The sequence below is a fragment of the Bombina bombina genome, chromosome 6 (assembly GCF_027579735.1).
Source record: "Bombina bombina isolate aBomBom1 chromosome 6, aBomBom1.pri, whole genome shotgun sequence".
NCBI classification, from domain to species: Eukaryota; Metazoa; Chordata; class Amphibia; order Anura; family Bombinatoridae; genus Bombina; species Bombina bombina.
Window position 1 is genome coordinate 575,455,138 of NC_069504.1, and position 15,414 is coordinate 575,470,551.

General features: G+C 36.5%; 1 protein-coding gene across 1 annotated transcript in view; it reads left to right on the top strand.

Moving 5' to 3' along the window:
* Window positions 1-7,342: 7,342 nt before the first annotated feature.
* LARP6 (La ribonucleoprotein 6, translational regulator) overlaps window positions 7,343-15,414 on the top strand; it is a 97,028-nt gene continuing 88,956 nt past the window's right edge. Inside the window, exon 1 of the mRNA XM_053717546.1 lies at window positions 7,343-7,780. Coding sequence (XP_053573521.1) covers window positions 7,578-7,780 — 203 coding nt within the window. The 5' untranslated portion in view covers window positions 7,343-7,577. The remainder of the gene's footprint in view (window positions 7,781-15,414) is intronic.

Consider the following 15,414-nt stretch of genomic DNA (forward strand, 5'->3'; position numbering starts at 1 on the left):
GCTTTTATAAGATATACAAATTAGTAAATAATAAATATAATTGACTGTTATTTTAATATATATATATATATATATATATATATATATATATATATATATATATATATATATATATATATATACACACACAGGTATACCTCACTTTACAGCGCTTCACTTTACAGCGATTCGCTAATACAGCGCTTTGTGGAGCTGAAGTTCAACCTCCAAGGATTAGGAAATAGTGCTGTAATCATTGTGAGTTTGTGAGAAAAGTGACTGGCACTATTTTGTTATGCGCAGTTCACTCTGTTTACAGCTTTACAGTGCAATCTGTGTCTCAGTGCTATAGTTTGGCAAATTTTACTACAGTAATTGTCACTATTTTACAAGTACAGTATTTATTGAATTCTGTGCTGTGCTAGTGTTAAACTAAACCTAGCCCTATTGCACCCCTAATCTATGTTAGTTCAAACATGTTTTCAAGTTTTTAAACACACTGGCAAGTGGAAAGAAAGCTAAAACTGCCTTGTTTCACTTTAAGGCGGTTTTCACTTTACAGCGGGGCTCCGGTCCCTAACCCGCTGTATGAGCCGGGTATACCTGTGTATATATATATATATATATATATATATATATATATATATATATATATATTATAAATATTATTTAAATATTAATTTTAAAAATATATGTTTAAACATAAAAACATAAATTAACTAATGATAACTAAAATGTAATTAAATATAAAAAATATTTCCGTTTCTAGGTTGCAACATGTTTACTAACTGACCAAACTAATGTTGTCTGCCAGTTTCCAGACTCTCTCGTTACAGGTCTTGCATCGCCATAAAAAAAAAAAAAAAAACCTTTGTTCAGCCTGAAAACTGCATGCCAACTCCAAAATATTTATTAAATTTGCTGAAATATTATTGTCCACATTGGGTGGTGCCTCAATTCTTGATTCCTCTGATCTATCAGTATTTGTAGTACTTGAAGGAACCGGTGATGTCTGCTGAACTTCTAAATTCAAAACAAATTCAACATTGTCTGATTTGTCTGTATAAAAGAATAAAAAAGAATAAGATAAAATTAAACATACAAAGAGTGCACAATGTCACCTATATGGCACACAAGAACTAAGGCTGTCCGTTTGTAGCGTTCAGTGGTTAGCACAAAGATATCTGTATGGCACACATGAATTAGTAGTGTATAATTATCTTTAAAAATGAACAATGTTTCCTCTTGTTCTTCGACATCAACATCATTCTCTTCTTCAACATTTTTTAAAATAAATAAATAAGAATAACACATTGTAAAAAAAAAAAAAGTATACACACTGTGGAAAACTATACCTACCACCTTTTTGAGGCACACTACTACACTTGGCACTATTCACTGCGCCAGAAACGGCTGCAGCTTGTGTAGGAGGAGATCCTATTAAAAAAAAATAATTACATAAATTCAGTAAATAGTTCTTAAACAAAGTTTAAAAAGACACAAAAAACAACATTTTTATTTCATGAATGAAATAGAGCATGCAATTTTATACAACTTTATATTATATAAAATAACTACTTAAAGGGACAGTGTAGGCCAAAATAAACTTTCATGATTCAGATAGAGCATGTAATTTTAAACAATTTTCCAATTTACTTTTATCACCAATTTTGCTTTGTTCTCTTGGTATTCTTAGTTGAAAGCTTAACCTAGGATGTTCATATGCTAATTTCTTAGACCTTGAAGGCCACCTCTTTTCAGAATGCATTTTAACAGTTTTTCACCACTAGAGGGTGTTAGTTAATGCATTTCATATAGATAACACTGTGCTCGTGAAGTTATCTGGGAGCAGGCACTGATTGGCTAAACTGCAAGTCTGTCAAAAGAACTGAAATAAAGGGGCAGTTTGCAGAGGCTTAAATACAAGATAATCACAGAGGTTAAAAGTATATTAATATAACTGTGTTGGTTATGCAAAACTGGGGAATGGGTAATAAAGGGATTATCTATCTTATAAAGCAATACAAATTCTGGTGTAGACTGTCCCTTTAATTCTAATGGTATCAGTTGTTGTAAAAGTAACAATGCACTACTAGAAGCTATCTGAATGCATTACTTGAGCCAATGCCATTAGGCATACAAGTACAGTCACCAATCAACAGCTTCTGTACCTTTTTATGTATGATTTTTAGAAAAGGATAGCAAGAGAACAAAATAACTAATGTAATAGAAATAAATTGAAAATGCATTTTAAAATCACATGCTCTATCTGAATCATAAAAGGAAAAAAATATTGGAATGGATATCAATTTAATACAAATTCATGCAATACTAGAAACATAAAAAATGTTTTACCTGCATAATCATCCATGTCTCCTTGCACATCTAGTTCCTCAACAACCTCAGGACCCATTAAGTTCCTCACCCTTTTCCTGTTTTTTCTACTTCTGGAACCTTAAAGGGACATGAAACACTAAATAATTGCTAGATTGAATGATGCATTCAAAGAAAATATTACTCTGAGTATAATAGATTTATTTTTTAAAGTTTCATTAGCTGTTAAAATATTGACTAAATAAGTGTTAAGATACAACATGGCAACTCCCATTATTTTATAGACAATAGAACTTAAGTTATCTTCTCTGCTATGGCCCATTAGGGACAATTATAAACAGGCACTAGAGTGTGCAGGCAATGACTGTGCAGAATATAACAGTGTTTTGAACTTCCATTTCTAACATGAACTGAAAAGCTCACAATTTCAGAATGGAATTACAGGAAAAGGGGACAAAATAAATATTGAAACATATTGCAGAGGTTTTTTTATATTTATCCGATTTATTATTTTATATTACCCTCTCAAACACCTAGATTTAGAGTTTTGCGTTAGAAGGGGTGCGTTAGCTACGCGTGTTTTTCCCCCCCCCGCACCTTTTAAACAACGCTGGTATTTAGAGTTCTCTGAAGGGCTGCGTTAGGCTCCAAAAAGGGAGAGCACAGGCATATTTACCGCCACTTCAACTCTCAATACCAGCGTTGCTTACAGGCGCGGCCAGCTTCAAAAACGTGCTTGTGCACGATATCCCCATAGGAAACAATGGGGCAGTTTGAGCTGAAAAAAAACCTAACACCTGCAAAAAAGCAGCGTTCAGCTCCTAACGCAGCCCCATTGTTTCCTATGGGGAAACACTTCCTAAGTCTGCACCTAACACCCTAACATGTACCCCGAGTCTAAACACCCCTAACCTTACACTTATTAAGCCCTAATCTGCCGCCCCCGCTATCGTTGACCCCTGCATTTTATTATTAACCCCTAATCTGCCGCTCTTACACCGCCGCAACCTACATTATCCCTATGTACCCCTAATCTGCTGCCCTTAACATCGCCGACCCCTATATTATATTTATTACCCACTAATCTGCCCCCCCCCCAACATCGCCAATACCTACCTACACTTATTAACCCCTAATCTGCCGACCGGACCTCGCTGCCACTATAATAAATGTATTAACCCCTAAAACCGCCTCACTCCTACCTCAAAAAAACCCTATAATAAATAGTATTAACCCCTAATCTGCCCTCCCTAACGTCGCCGTTACCCAACTTCAAGTATTAACCCCTAATCTGCCGAACGGACCTCGCCGCTACTCTAATAAATGTATTAACCCCTAAAGCTAAGTCTAACCCTAACACTAACACCCCCCTAAGTTAAATTTAATTTAAATCTAACGAAATTAAATAAATCTTATAAAATAAATTAATCCTATTTAAAGCTAAATACTTACCTGTAAAATAAACCCTAATATAGCTACAATATAACGAATAATTATATTGTAGCTATTTTAGGATTTATATTTATTTTACAGGCAACTTTGTATTTATTATAACTCAGTACAATAGCTATTAAATAGTTAATAACTATTTAATAGCTACCTAGTTAAATAATTACAAAATTACCTGTAAAATAAATCCTAACCTAAGTTACAATTAAACCTAACACTACATTATCAATAAATTAATTAACTAAACTATCTACAATTAAATCAACTAAACTAAATTACAAAAACCCCCCACTAAATTACAAAAAATAAAAAAAGATTACAAGAATTTTAAACTAATTACACCTACTCTAAGCCCCCCTAAAAAACAACAAAGCCCCCAAAATAAAAAAATGCCCTACCCTATTCTAAATAAAAAGTTAACAGCTCTTTTACCTTACCAGCCCCTAAAAGGGCCTTTTGCGGGGCATGCCCCAAAGAAAACAGCTCTTTTGCATTTAAATAAACATACAATACCCCCCCCAACATTACAACCCACACCCACATACCCCTAATCTAACCCAAACACCCCTTAAAAATCCTAACACTAAGCCCCTGAAGATCTCCCTACCTTATTTTCACCACGCCGGGTATCAACCATCCGTCCAGAAGAGGGTCCGAAGTCTTCATCCTATCCGGCAAGAAGAGGTCCAGAAGAGGGTCCGAAGTCTTCATCCTATCCGGCAAGAAGAGGACATCCGGACCGGTAGACATGTTCATCCAGGCGGCGTCTTCTATCTTCATCCATCCGGCGCGGAGCGGGACCATCTTGAAGCAGCCAACGCGGATCCATCCTCTTCTTCCGGCGACTTCCGACGAATGAAGGTTCCTTTAAGTGATGTCATCCAAGATGGCGTCCCTCGAATTCCGATTGGCTGATAGGATTCTATCAGCCAATTGGAATTAAGGTAGGAAAAATCTAATTGGCTGATTGAATCAGCCAATCAGATTCAAGTTCAATCCGATTGGCTGATCCAATCAGATTGAGCTTGCATTCTATTGGCTCATCGGGACAGCCAATAGAATGCTTGGATGACGTCACTTAAAGGAACCTTCATTCGTCGGGAGTCGCCGGAAGAAGAGGATGGATCCGCGTTGGCTGCTTCAAGATGGTCCCGCTCCGCGCCGGATGGATGAAGATAGAAGACGCCGCCTGGATGAACATGTCTTCCGGTCCGGATGTCCTCTTCTTGTCGGATAGGATGAAGACTTCGGACCCTCTTCTGGACCTCTTCTTGCCGGATAGGATGAAGACTTCGGACCCTCTTCTGGACGGATCGGTGATACCCGGCGTGGTGAAAATAAGGTAGGGAGATCTTCAGGGGCTTAGTGTTAGGTTTTTTAAGGGGTGTTTGGGTTAGATTAGGGGTATGTGGGTGGTGGGTTGTAATGTGGGGGGGTATTGTATGTTTATTTAAATGCAAAAGAGCCATTTTCTTTGGGGCATGCCCCGCAAAAGGCCATTTTAAGGGCTGGTAAGGTTAAAGAGACGTTAACTTTTTATTTTAGAATAGGGTAGGGCATTTTTTTATTTTGGGGGGCTTTGTTATTTTTTTTAGGGGGCTTAGAGTAGGTGTAATTAGTTTAAAATTCTTGTAATCTTTTTTTATTTTTTGTAATTTAGTTTAGTTTATTTAATTGTAGATAGTTTAGTTAATTAATTTATTGATAGTGTAGTGTTAGGTTTAATTGTAACTTAGGTTAGGATTTATTTTACAGGTAATTTTGTAATTATTTTAATTAGGTAGCTATTAAATAGTTATTAACTATTTAATAGCTATTGTACCTAGTTAAAATAAATACAAAGTTGCCAGTAAAATAAATATAAATGCTAAAATAGCTACAATATAATTATTCGTTATATTGTAGCTATATTAGGGTTTATTTTACAGGTAAGTATTTAGCTTTAAATTGTATTATTTATTTAATAAGATTTATTTAATTTCGTTAGATTTAAATTATATTTAAATTAGGGGGGTGTTAGTGTTAGGGTTAGACTTAGCTTTAGGGGTTAATACATTTATTAGAGTAGCGGCGAGGTCCAGTCGGCAGATTAGGGGTTAATACTTGAAGTTAGGTGTCGGCGATGTTAGGGAGGGCAGATTAGGGGTTAATAAGTGTAGTTGGGTAGCGGCGACGTTGGGGGGGGGCAGATTAGGGGTTAATAAATATTATGTAGGTGTCGGCGATGTTAGGGGCAGCAGATTAGGGGTACATAGGGATAATGTAGGTTGCGGCGGTGTGTGGTCGGCAGATTAGGGGTTAAAAAATTTTATTAGAGTGGCGGCGATGTGGGGGGACCTCGGTTTAGGGGTACATAGGTAGTTTATGGGTGTTAGTGTACTTTAGAGCACAGTAGTTAAGAGCTTTATAAACCGGCGTCAGTCCATAAAGCTCTTAACTCCTGGCTTTTTTCTGCGGCTGGAGTCTTGTCGTTAGAGTTCTAACGCTCACTTCAGCCAAGACTCTAATACCAGCGTTAGAAAGATCCCATTGAAAAGATAGGATACGCAATTGACGTAAGAGGATCTGCGGTATAGAAAAGTTGCGGCTGGAAAGTGAGTGTTAGACCCTTTCCTGACTGACTCTAAATACCAGCGGGCGGCCAAAACCAGCGTTAGGACCCCCTAACGCTGGTTTGGACGGCTAACGCAGAACTCTAAATCTAGGCGAAAGTGTTTAATGTCCCTTTAATAGAATTACAGGGCTTAATGGAAAATTTCTGATATAGAGGTACACCACAAGGGGAATTTATTTTTCATGTCCACAATAATAGTGCATTTCATAAGCCAATTAACTTAGAGCTATTGCCTCTTTTATTTGCCTTTAACATCATTTCAGCAGGTCCACAATGTCCACTACTAGAAAAGAAAAACTACAAGGTGGATATCTGCAACCTAAACTAGAAGAGTTTGACATTAGCAGTCCTCAATAAAGTGGTCTGTGGGGCACACAGCTTTAACCAATTGTAATAATAATAGGGTCCCCTGCCAGTGGAGTTTACCTACCTAATGAGTGCTCTTCTCACCACCACCCCCATTATAATGCTATCCCTTCCTCCTCTCCCTCCCTTCTTTACCTCCTTTTCTTCCAATCTGTCCATCCTCTTCCTTCCCTCCTCGTTTCTCTTCCCTTCTCTCATCTTATTTACTTTGGAATTGTCATGTCAAATTAAAAAAAAAAAAACACTCCCTCAAAAATATTATGGCTAAAAAAAAAAGACCTAAAACCTGTGTGTGAGTGTGTGTGTGAGTGTGTGTGTGGGGTGGGATAGCAGAATTGTGAGTGCCTAGGGCAGAACAAAACCTAAATAGGCCACTGGGCTAATACTTTACTGCACGTGTCATTACCTTGTGTATTATAATAATTATTGTCCTAGAGGCATTGCATATCTGATTTAATGTATTCCTTGGGTGCAGGTATACATTATAGCCACTAGATGGCGCAGATACACCAGATCTTGCCCCAGCCATTCATTGCCCGGTATGCCGGTGATGCATGTTATTGGGTGACGCCTCCGTGCTCCTTTTGAAGAAGTCGCAGAGCGCTGGCGATGGTTGTGAGTGAGGGAAGTAGGAGGAGGTCTCTTCCTCTGGCTGAAGAAGGAGGTGGTGACCAGAGCTACGGGAAGAGGTTATAACAGTAAGGGCAGCCTAGGGCTGCATTGTGAAGCAGTGCCAGCTTCCGCTCCTCTGTGCCCTGCGAGGCAGAGCCGTAGGAGGGTCTGGCAGGCTCTTGCCTGGCACTAAGTATACGTCCAGCTATCTCTTGAGGGCCAAATGGAGTCCGGTACCCATCCAGCGCCAGAGCACGTGACGGCGCCAGGAGTAGAGCCTGGCATCTGGGATATGGGCACCCAGGTCCAGATCAGGGTGGCTATTGAAGCTGCGGAGGATGATGACCCAGAATCGTTCGATTACAGAGGTGGTCTAGAAGGAGGAAGCTGTAGCGAGGATGATTATAGTCGCGGCGATAGATACAGGTACACAATCCCTCCTGTACTCTTATGTCTGCTCATGCTACAAGCAAAGCCTCTCTGGCACTCTTACCCATCTATTGCATGTGTATGAGCAGCTGTGCAATGCGTTGCATATTAGCTAAGGGGTTAAATATGGGTGGAATCAGCAACAATGTATAGAGGAGCCAAATTGTTGCATCAGAAATAGGTTTAGCTTCTGTCTAAAATATTTTCCAATAGCAAACTGGACCTCATTCTAATTATATATGGATACCCAGATTGTAGTTTTGTCACCTTTTTGTCTCTAGATATTCTACAATTATTTAAATTGTCTGTCACAGATTTACTTTAAGGGAAGGTACCCAGTACATGACACACTTTTGTATAATATTTATGTGGTACTTAGGTCATCAATAGTGAACTGAATGGCATATGATGGAAGATGACACAGTTTATCTAATGTAAGCATTGTAAATCTATATGTTTCTGCCATTACCTTTCAAGCACTCATCACTACAGGACTGTCATTCTAAACGGGATGTCACAATGTCGTGGGCTTTTACAGTTTTAAGATAAAAGGAAGGAATACAATATTAGGCCTCGTTAACCAGTTTATGAAATGCATCATTTATTATTTTACATTTTTATATACAGATATTGTGTAGGATATATATATCTCAACATCTGTCACTGTCCATGTTGTTGATGTCATCCTTGACCAAAAAATATCTTTAGTTAAAAAAAACAAATATGTACTGGATGTAAGGAGTTAACACTGGCAGCTTTCCTTGCTCTGATTGTTTACCTGTCATTATAAAGGACTTCAAGCAGAGGAGAGCATGAGCAGCACTACAGTGTCTCTCAGGAACAGAATAGTCTCAGTCAGTGTCTGCCCTTCCTCCAATCTCTGACGCAGGTATCATCTGACAATGTCCTTTGAATAACATCATTGAATGACAGCTAGAAAAAATACCTTTCCATTATGTGGGCATTGTGCACCTGTGGCTCATCTAAAGACCTTCTACAATGGAGGGTACCAGGGTGTATTATTAGAAAGAATTAGAAAGGAAATGCCACTGTGACCTGCAGTGATGTCCTTGGAAATCCTTTTTATGTTTATCGCCTGCTGCATGTCAGTAGGGATTTATGGATTTTTATTACAGGCCCCAGGGTAAAAGGCATTTTTTTTTATTTTTGAACAGCTGTTTTAAGTAAACATTTATAAAAACTGTATATTTATTTCAACAAATGACCTTTACTAGACACAATGTAATGATCCAGTTTTTATGAACCTGTCTTTTTAAAATGTGTCATATACAATTAAGGGATCTATGTATCATTTTATACATTTGAATTTGTCTTGCACATTTATTGTCAATAGAAATGTCAAGATAACTTTAAAATAATTTTATAGCATTAATATTTAGGGATGTATACATTATCATTATGTGAATAGGTATAGATACTGTGCAGCAAATATCATTTATGTTAAATTAAATTATTTAGTCAGTGCCGTGGATACAACATATGTTTAAAAATCTTGAGCTTATAAACACAAGTGTTTAACTGTATAGAAGTGATCATTCTAGTTTGAATCTTAGTGAAAAATGTAAAATACGTAGGGGGAATATGTGATTTGGCACCAGTTTTCATACTTTTCTGTTATCTGCAAATTAAATGCAAAAAAGCATCCACAAAGAGTCAATAAAAAAATGCACTTACAGAACTTAAACCAGTAAAGAAAAAAGCAGGTTATTTATTTTGTTTTTAAAGTTTAAACTGGTTATGAAAAAATGTCACGTTTTGTATTATCTGCACATTTAAAGTGATGGTAAACTGTCCCCTTTATAAAAAAACAAACAAAAACAAAACAGATCTGGAATGCTTGCGATATTTTAGATGGAGTTTAATTCATTAGTTGTAATGAAGATGCGCTATAAGTTACTTTTTAATATAGTCCAGGTAAAGTTAGACTCAGCACATCACCACGTAAGCAGTAGCATGCAGAATCATAATATATGCACATTACCTTCCAGACCCCCTCAATGGGCCCAATCGAAAGTCCTCAGCAAAAAGAAGTGAAGGTGGAACTCATCAATAAGAGCAAACCTTTATTAGAAAGAGCAACGTTTCAGTCCCCAAAACATTGCTTTTCCTAATAAAGGTTTGTTCTTAATGATAAGTGGCACCTTTACTTATTTTTACTTTTTAATATAGATATGAAATTCTAATTCCCCACGCTTAGGCACCCACTTCAAAAGTCAATTTTTCTTTGAGCTAAAGGTTTGAACTGTTCTCCAATCAGCGCGCTCCCCTTTTATTGTAGCTAGAGCACTGAGTAGAGAACAGTTCAGACTGTTAGCTCACAGAAAATTTGACTTTTGAAGTAGGCGGCGGAGCCCAGGGAATTTGAATTTCATATCTGTATTAAAAAGTAAGTTATAGCGCAACTTCACTACAACTGATCAATTCAACTTTATCTAAAATATCACTAACATTACTGAGCTGTTTTTATAAAGGGGAGAGTTTACCATCACTTTAAAGAGATAGGAAAGTCAAAATTAAACGTCCATGATTTAGATAGAGCAGGTCATTTTAAGACACTTTTAAATTTACTTCTATTTTCAAATGTGCTTTGTTCTCTTAGTATCCCTTGTTGAAAAAGAATATGCAAATATCCTAACACTAGTGGGAGCTAGTTGCTGATTGGTACCTGCACACATTTGTCTCTCGTGATTGGATAACTAGATCTGTTTGACTAGCTGCCAATGTTCCTTTAGCAAAGGATAACAAGAGAATGAAGCAAATTTGATAATAGAAGTCAAGTGGAAAGTTGATTAAAATTGTATGTTCTATCCGAATCTTGAAAGAAAATTTTGGAGTTTTCTGTTCCTTTAAGACAGTAATGGCTGAGAATAAATATTGTGTAAAAGAGAAGAATCTCATTTTACCTTTATTTTGTCTAATAGTTTATTTATGAAAAAAAATATTAAATTATATTTATAGAATCAAACATATTAAAACCAATGTATGACACGTTTACATTGTAGTGGTGCCTTTATTAAATACAATTCATAATTTTTTGTATAATGGAGTGAATCTAATCAAGGAGTCATACTTTGCTTTTTATTATATTTGATACAAATGTCATTCTTTTTTCAACGTAAAGATAAAAAAAAACCTGAAAAATACTTAAATGTTTTGGAATATAGAGCAGTGGTCACCATTTTTATTCCTGAGGGACCAAGTCTGACGTATCTTTCCTGGAGTACAGATATTAAACAATAAACAGTCTAACACATTGTGTGCACTGATATGGTACTTATGTGATGTGGTACTGGTATACTGATACAGAGTGCTGGAGTAGGGACAGGAGAATTAATTGGCATATTGGTTTACATATTTGCGAGATTTCTGAACAATTTGCAAATATTGGCTTAAACTTTCTAATGGTTCGTTTTCTAATTAAATTATTTTTCGGTTTATTCAATTTAAAAAATATATTTTAAAAACACTATGAATCATTGAGATTAACATTTGAATGTAAATTCCTACTTTCAAACATATAATATCATAATCAATAGATGCATATTAAAAAGACAATACAAAAACACTTCTGAATTTTTTTTTTTGACAAATTTCAAAGTTAATTCCATTTTCCTCATCAGCCAATCACAAAATACATATACGTATATACTGCGTGCATATTTTAATAATGGAAGAGAATTGGAAAATTGTTTATAATTGCATGCTCTGTCTGAATAATGAAAGTTTAATTTTGACAGAAATGTTTAATTCATATAAAAAAAGTGACATTTGTTTTATGAAAACATTTTGTATGTGTAAACAAATCAATTATCAAGGGCTTGATTCTCTACAGCTCTCTGGTATGGCGGGATTCTATAAGATGCCTCAACAGCATTAAGGGGCCCATCAGGGATCGTTTTATAAGCTTTTTTATACCTTAGGAACTGTATCTTATTAGGGGGAGTTTTATGTTAAGGACAGACACTTACTTTATGTATAATGCTCAGTAAAATAGGCTGAACATTTCTCTTCATGCCAGTGAGTTTTTGAGAATCAGGCCCCAAGAGAGAACAGTAATTCTATCATATGGAAAACATTAATCTATCCCTACCCTAGACAATCACAACATAATTGTCCGTCTGTTTATTTTTTAAAGACAAACAGACTGTACACCTCAATGCACTTAAAACGGAGAAACTTACATGATTTAGACAGAGTACACATTTTTAATAAACTTTCCAATTCATTTCCATTATCTAAAATGTGCAGATTCTTTTTATATGCACACTTTCTGATTCACCAGCTCCTACTGAGCATGTGTAAGATTCACAGGATATATGCATTTTGTCATTGGCTGATGGCTGTCACATGAGAAAGGAAAATGTAATTGACTCACATTTGTCAGAAAAAATAAATAAATCTACTACTACAAATCTACCTGTGCACATATTTCAATGTTCTCCCCAGAGCCTTTTTAGTGGGTGCACCATCCGTCGGATTTTACTTACCACATGGCTAAAATCGTAGACAATATTAAGCTAAAATTTGTTAACATTAAAGTTTTTCATAGTTTATTGCACAAATTATCATTAAATAAATCAATGTTAAATAACAATGCAATTTTTTTGTGCTTTGGATAGCAGAAAATGTTATGATATTAGAAAATATTACACTGCCCCCACCCGGCTACATTTGAATGCCACCCAGCTGGCATCATTTTCTATGGAGAACACTGTATGTTTTTAGATGTGTAAATATACATAAATATATGCACATATAAACACATACATACTCATGAATGATTCAGCCTGAGGAAACAGTACATGATACTGAGAAACGCGTTGCTGTGTTTTTAATGTGTTTAAATAAACACTTTTATTGATACAAACTTGCTACTTCGCTTTTTATTTGGATATCCCTGTTTGGAGCAACTCTCCAATTGCTGGAGGTGGTATACTGCCTTTCCTGACATCCATACACCTTAACTTTGCTGGTGACTACTATCTTGGCTGCTGGGATCTTTAGCCTGAGAGGAGAGTTTACCGGACAACTTTGAGGTTCTGATTTGCCCAGTCAGCACCACATCTTGGTGCTTTCTTACACGTGAGTGCATTTGAGCTACAACTTTTAATTTGGTATACCATACGGAATTATGCTATGTGGCGCCTTCTCTGTTTCTTTATACTCATGAATACACAGACATGTATAGATACATATACACACACATACACATATATATATATTTATATATACACACACACACACACACACAGGGAGTGCAGAATTATTAGGCAAGTTGTATTTTTGAGGATTAATTTTATTATTGAACAACAACTATGTTCTCAATGAACTCAAAAACTCATTAATATCAAAGCTGAATAGTTTTGGAAGTAGTTTTTAGTTTGTTTTTAGTTATAGCTATTTTAGGGGGATATCTGTGTGTGCAGGTGACTATTACTGTGCATAATTATTAGGCAACTTAACAAAAAACAAATATATACCCATTTCAATTATTTATTTTTACCAGTGAAACCAATATAACATCTCAACATTCACAAATATACATTTCTGACATTCAAAAACAAAACAAAAACAAATCAGTGACCAATATAGCCACCTTTCTTTGCAAGGACACTCAAAAGCCTGCCATCCATGGATTCTGTCAGTGTTTTGATCTGTTCACCATCAACATTGCGTGCAGCAGCATCCACAGCCTCCCAGACACTGTTCAGAGAGGTGTACTGTTTTCCCTCCTTGTAAATCTCACATTTGATGATGGACCACAGGTTCTCAATGGGGTTCAGATCAGGTGAACAAGGAGGCCATGTCATTAGATTTTCTTCTTTTATACCCTTTCTTGCCAGCCACGCTGTGGAGTACTTGGACGCGTGTGATGGAGCATTGTCCTGCATGGAAATCATGTTTTTCTTGAAGGATGCAGACTTCTTCCTGTACCACTGCTTGAAGAAGGTGTCTTCCAGAAACTGGCAGTAGGACTGGGAGTTGAGCTTGACTCCATCCTCAACCCGAAAAGGCCCCACAAGCTCATCTTTGATGATACCAGCCCAAACCAGTACTCCACCTCCACCTTGCTGGCGTCTGAGTCGGACTGGAGCTCTCTGCCCTTTACCAATCCAGCCACGGGCCCATCCATCTGGCCCATCAAGACTCACTCTCATTTCATCAGTCCATAAAACCTTAGAAAAATCAGTCTTGAGATATTTCTTGGCCCAGTCTTGACGTTTCAGCTTGTGTGTCTTGCTCAGTGGTGGTCGTCTTTCAGCCTTTCTTACCTTGGCCATGTCTCTGAGTATTGCACACCTTGTGCTTTTGGACACTCCAGTGATGTTGCAGCTCTGAAATATGGCCAAACTGGTGGCAAGTGGCATCTTGGCAGCTGCACGCTTGACTTTTCTCAGTTCATGGGCAGTTATTTTGCGCCTTGGTTTTTCCACACACTTCTTGCGACCCTGTTGACAATTTTGAATGAAACGCTTGATTGTTCGATGATCATGCTTCAGAAGCTTTGCAATTTTAAGAGTGCTGCATCCCTCTGCAAGATATCTCACTATTTTTTACTTTTCTGAGCCTGTCAAGTCCTTCTTTTGACCCATTTTGCCAAAGGAAAGGAAGTTGCCTAATAATTATGCACACCTGATATAGGGTGTTGATGTCATTAGACCACACCCCTTCTCATTACAGAGATGCACATCACCTAATATGCTTAATTGGTAGTAGGCTTTCGAGCCTATACAGCTTGGAGTAAGACAACATGCATAAAGAGGATGATGTGGTCAAAATACTCATTTGCCTAATAATTCTGCACTCCCTGTATATGTATGTATATATGTATATATATATATATATATATATATATATATATATATATATATATATATATATATATATATATATATATATATATATACACACACACACACACATACACACACAGTAGCCCTTCCCAGTCAAACACCCTGTCATATACCATATCCCTTTTACCTCTCTTATATACATTTTTTGATACAAATATCATATTATTAATAATATAATTTTAATAATAATATAATAATAATGTTTTATGTGTAATACTTTATTTTAATGTGTTTTTAGATGTGTTTTGTGCAAAAAATTTTTTAACCCTACAGTTTACTTCTTGTCTAAAGTTGTCCTAAATATTCTAGAACAGTTTTGGCTTTCGCTCGAGCGAAAACTATAACTTTCAACTTATAATACCAGTGCAAGTTAGAGCAGTCGCGATATCCAATGAAAGTATAGGCTGCGCTCAAGGGAAGTTGGCCGAGCTAACCCTTCTCTGGTTGACAAGATTTACCATGGACTTGTAATATCAAAGTCTTGCACTAATGTTAGCGCTATAATTAGAGCTCCACTTGTAATCTGGCATTTTTTTCACTAGAGTTCTCTGTCTCTGTTTTTGACTAAAGCTTGTTTGTTTTAGGACTTATTGCAATTAAAGGGCCATAAATACAAAAGAAAATTCTCTTATGTTTTAGTTGTATGCATGAATTAGTGCAATAATAAAATGCTCTTTGTTTTTAACCTTTGCAAAGGAGCAGCAACTCACTTCTGGTGAGCTAATGAAGAGAGTAATGTTTGTGTAGCCAGCAAGC